Source organism: Buceros rhinoceros, unplaced genomic scaffold (genome assembly GCF_000710305.1).
Source record: "Buceros rhinoceros silvestris isolate BGI_N320 unplaced genomic scaffold, ASM71030v1 scaffold20001, whole genome shotgun sequence".
Classification (NCBI taxonomy): Eukaryota; Metazoa; Chordata; class Aves; order Bucerotiformes; family Bucerotidae; genus Buceros; species Buceros rhinoceros.
This window is the reverse complement of record NW_010396182.1, coordinates 16842-21452: the sequence shown is the minus strand read 5'-3', so window position 1 is coordinate 21452 and position 4611 is coordinate 16842. Positions and strand designations below refer to the sequence as shown.

The following is a 4611-nucleotide window of genomic DNA, read 5'->3' as shown; positions in this document are numbered from 1 at the left end:
GGTCACCAGCAAACAAGGACAGACAAGGGGCCTTTCACTGGGTTCTGAATGCTTGCTTGGAGCGGCTGCTGGTGTTCAAAGCATTGTGTGCTGCCTCAGACAGGCAAAATGGTGCCTTCCAGTAGTTCCTTGTGCGGTACCAAAGCTTTCTGAAACATGGCTTTCTAATGGACTTGTCTGTATTTAAGGCTTCATAGAAATGTTACTTCCCGGAGAACTCCAGGTAAAGAAACTGATGTGAAATGTAAGGGCATCTCTGGTGTGTGAAGCTAGTGTTTAACCTGTGCTTGCACAGCCACTGCTATCAAACTCTGATACAGTGAGAACTTCTTGCCGAAGCTGCAGTTCTTCTGCTCAGCGGTTGCTTGGTGGTGTGTGTTGCCCGTTAGTATTGTTCTCTGCTACCAGGAACAGGGAACCAGTACAGAGTGCCTGGCAGGTTTAATTAAGTGAGTTGTAAGTGACTTCAGGCGTATTTCTGTTGTTACGGCTTTTGTTTAGCAGCCGTCGGTTGCTGCTGGAAAGGCTTTCGGAAGCCCGCTTTCCAAAGGGCTGCGGAAATGGCAGTGTGGTGCCAGAGCAGATGCCTTTGCGAGGACTGCCTTGTTTTACACCAGCGGCGTGTATGGGCAGCAGAGTTGTCCTCCAGACCTGCCTGTGTACACGCAGAACTGCTGTCTGTTGCCGCTGCCCAGCTGGTGAATGGCCTGAAGTCACACAGAACCAATTTCTTCTAGAAATTGTCTGTGCTGCTCGGGAAGGCTTGAGGCTCTTTGACACGCACTTGGGTTGCTCCTCTTTTCCTCTTGCTCTGAATGCTTAGGCACTTTGGGGTGAAGATGAGGCAGAAAACTGGGAGGGAGCAAGGTGGGAGACTGGGCTGTAGTTTGGCTGTGGCTGTGAGTTGATCTCTGTACAGGTTTCAGTGGTACCAGTGACATGGTAATTGTGATGAGGTGCTTTGGTTTTGGGTAGTAGTAGTAGGAGGAGGGTTGTGATGGCCTGGTGTGGGTGGGGATGAGGATGTCTTTCCTTCAGCACATCTTCAGCTGATTGCAAACCAGTCATCACGGTGCAGTCCCAAGCATTGCTCTGCTCGGTGAGGAGACAGGCAGGGGCTGTTCTAACCCTTGTCTTTCTGCGTATCTGAAATCAGGCACAGTTCTTTTTGTCAGTGTTTCCTGATGTTCCTCCCAGTGCTGAAGGTGGGGCTGGGGGGACACAGCACCAACTCCTGTTGCCGGGTATCCTGTAACAAGCCTCAAACAGGGCTTCTCTTCCTCCTCCTCACAATCATGGCTGCTGGTTGGGGCAGTGACACTCACCAGTCTTAGTCTGAAAGACTGCTGCTGGCCACCTGGGGCTGTCGTGGTGTTATACCCACGTGTTCTGATGTGGTAAATTCTGTCAGCAAAAAGCAGGGCTTCTGGGAAAGAGCGCTGCTAGCACCAGAGCGCTTCGTGCCATTAGCTGCCTCTTCAGAACAGACTGGTGACTTTTTTGACTAAGTTTGTATCTTCTAGCTTTGTGTGAAGGAGTACTAAACAAATGCCTTTGGTTTCACTTCCTCTGCTACCACACTGCAGAGAATGACTTTCATTTACCAACTGAAGTCAGTGCACTGAACTTAACCCTTTGTGGAGCAGAGTAGCTGACCGAATGCTGAATAGCCAAGTTTATTTGAAGTAGGAACTGCTGACCTTGTTTTTAGGTGAGTATTTAAATCACTAATGTAGAGCTACCTTGTGCTGGATCTGTTTGCTGTCTGTCTCTATCCAGTAGATGACAATAAGGAGTATGGGACCTGCAAGCAGGCTGTATAAATGGAGACGCATCAAGTGTGAAATACAGTCTGTCTAATCCTGAGCAAAGAGTAATTATAAGTGTAAATACTAAACCTCAGATGATTTAAAACCTGCCATCTGGGGATTATGGCATACGGAATCTGTTTAAACCCTTAGGTATGGGTAAGGGAACGTACAGAATTAGGTAAAGGAGTAGAGTCTTGGGGATCACAAGCAGCAGTCGGGTGCTTTGCTGCTTCATGAGTACATGCTGCAAATATTTTGCAAAAGCAGTATTTGGTGGTGAAATTGGATGCCAGGATCTGCTTGCCCTGCTGTGACAGATGGTCTTTCAACTTTCTTTTTGGTATTTAGAGCAGAACATGGTGCACCAGTGAGATGTTAAAGCAGCTCAGTCTGGAACGAAAAAATGTGCAGCCATGCTTTTTAATGGTTTGATGTATTAACAATTGTAAACTTAACTGGGTTTTGAATTAAGATGTTTTCTGTGATTAACCTGTGGTTGGTGTTTTCTGTTTTTTTTCTTTTGAAGGTGTGCAAACAGATTTGGCTAGGCCTGTTTGATGATAGATCATCAGCAATTCCAGACTTCAGGGATCCACAGAAAGTAAAGGAATTTCTACAGGAAAAGTATGAAAAGAAAAGATGGTAAGAAAGTTTTACAATTATCCAGATTGCCTTTGTGACAAGAAGTGAAGATGGACTGTTTTCACGCTCTGGAGTGTCTTCCCCTTCTGTGCTTTTTGGGCTAGATCACACAGTTCTGTGAAGCACAGTGATTTCTGGACTTGATTCAGAGCTCCTATGGGAAGCAGAGAAGACAAACTATTTAAAGAAGTTTCTCAGTGTGTAGTTCATATGGATGGAGTAGCAATGGCTTGAGGGAATGTCACCAACTGTGTAAAGTAAGGGCTTTGCAGGCTTTTGGTAGGAAGAAGCGGGCACGTGTGGTTTGTACTTAAGTGCTTTAAAATAACGATGACTTGGAATCTGCTTCTAAAAAATATCTGGCATATTTAAATAATGGGGATTTTGCAAACTGCAGATAGAACTTGTTGCAGGGTCAGCTGAGATCTATCAGTTCTCACACTTGGTCTTAGGAATATTCAGCATAAGTTTTCCTGTTAAATGGGTAAAAACCATTGCTCTTTTTGAATGTAGGTATGTTCCTCCAGAGCAAGCAAAGGTGGTGGCATCAGTCCATGCATCCATATCGGGGTCTTCTGCTAGCAGCACAAGCAGCACACCTGAGGTGAAGCCACTCAAATCTCTCCTGGGAGAAGCTGCACCCACGCTACACTTGAACAAGGGCACACCCAGCCAAGTGAGTAACGGCCGAGCTGGAGAGCCCAGAACTCTTCAGCAGTGCTTTTCCTCTCTCAGGGGCACAAGAACTCTTGCAGTAGCAACTGTTAGCTGACAGTATGATCACTGAGGACTGCCTTACATGTTTTGCTGAAGTATACGGGCGTTTGCAGGTTGGGTTCTAAATAAAGCTTGTTTCTGTTGACTGAATTGATTTTTAAAATCATTATCAGTAAGCAGAATTTTCCAGTGTGATAAACAAGTTTAATTATGATCGACTTTTCCTTAAACATCTCTGAAGTTCGACCCTAGTGTGATGTGTTTTCATGGTTTTTTATTTAAAGACAAAGTGGCCGATACTATTAATGCGCAATTAATGTGACTTGGGGGTGAAGAGCAGGCACGTTTGTTATTGCTCGCAATGTGTTCTGTAACTGTCTTGTCAGGTGCCTTTTGGGGAGTGTCTGTGTGCTGTCACGTAAAGTGGACAGCACTGTATACTTAGATTTTGGAGGAGACTGTTTTGAAGACTGTTTTACCTTCAGGATACGGGCAACTCTTAAATGCACTGCTTAGGATTCAGGCGTAGAAGTTTGACTTGCAGCCTTGCTATGAAATTCCTCAGTTATTCTCTCCCTACGTTGAATTGTAAGGATGTTTTCAGAATGCAGAGAACTACTATTTCCCAACTTGTAAAATGTTGTGGCTTGTATTTGTTACAGTATTTGCAGTTTTAAATATGTAATTTTCAAGTGGCTGCTGCTTTATTCTTCTAGGCCCCATTAATCCATGGAGATCTGCTGCAAAGTTCCTTGAAAAGCCATCATAGTAGCAGAAATAGTGTCCTCCTCAACCCACAGGAGGAGGTGCTGTGCTGTATGCAGCATCCGAAACTCAAGGAATCGGGGCCTTGTTACGGAGCTCTGCTTAGTCTGGCCTTCTAGCATTGCGCTGAAGTCCATTTGGCAACACATCGGCTCTTCTGTATTGGCTAATTGAAATGTTGTTTGTAGTCCCCTGTTGTAGTGCGATCTCAAGGACAGCAGCCACAAGAAAAGAAACAATTTGACCTCCTCAGCGACCTTGGCTCAGATATCTTTGCTGCTGCTCCTCCTCAGTCAACTGCTACAGCAAACTTTGCTAATTTTGCACACTTCAACAGTCACACAGGTGAGTATTCTGAGCAGAACATCCCTTGTAAATAAAGGGGTGAAGTGTAGTTTTGGTGACTGGATTAAGCTTCTTCATGAGTTAGATGTAATTTCTGTGCCTTGAGAATGTTGTACTGTTCAAGATTTCCTTCAGGAAGGATGAAGACGTAATCCTGCTTTCTGCAGTGGGAGTTGCTGTCGCTGTTATGTATGATATGTACAATTACGCTGCTCCTGCCTACTGCTAGAACTTTGAATACTTCGGGGGAAGGAGAGGATGAGTAACTGAATGCTGGGAGGAGCTGATATTAGACCTTCAATTTTCTTTCTGAAAATTATTAGGAAGAGCG

At 44.9% G+C, this 4611-nt stretch overlaps 1 protein-coding gene across 1 annotated transcript in view; it reads left to right on the top strand.

Annotated features, from left to right (window-relative positions):
* Positions 1–2337: 2337 nt before the first annotated feature.
* AGFG1 (ArfGAP with FG repeats 1) overlaps positions 2338–4611 on the top strand; it is a gene marked incomplete at its 5' end in the record, with an annotated part of 15065 nt that continues 12791 nt past the window's right edge. The window contains 3 exons of the mRNA XM_010145837.1: positions 2338–2453; positions 2967–3129; positions 4124–4280. Coding sequence (XP_010144139.1) covers positions 2338–2453; positions 2967–3129; positions 4124–4280 — 436 coding nt within the window. The remainder of the gene's footprint in view (positions 2454–2966; positions 3130–4123; positions 4281–4611) is intronic.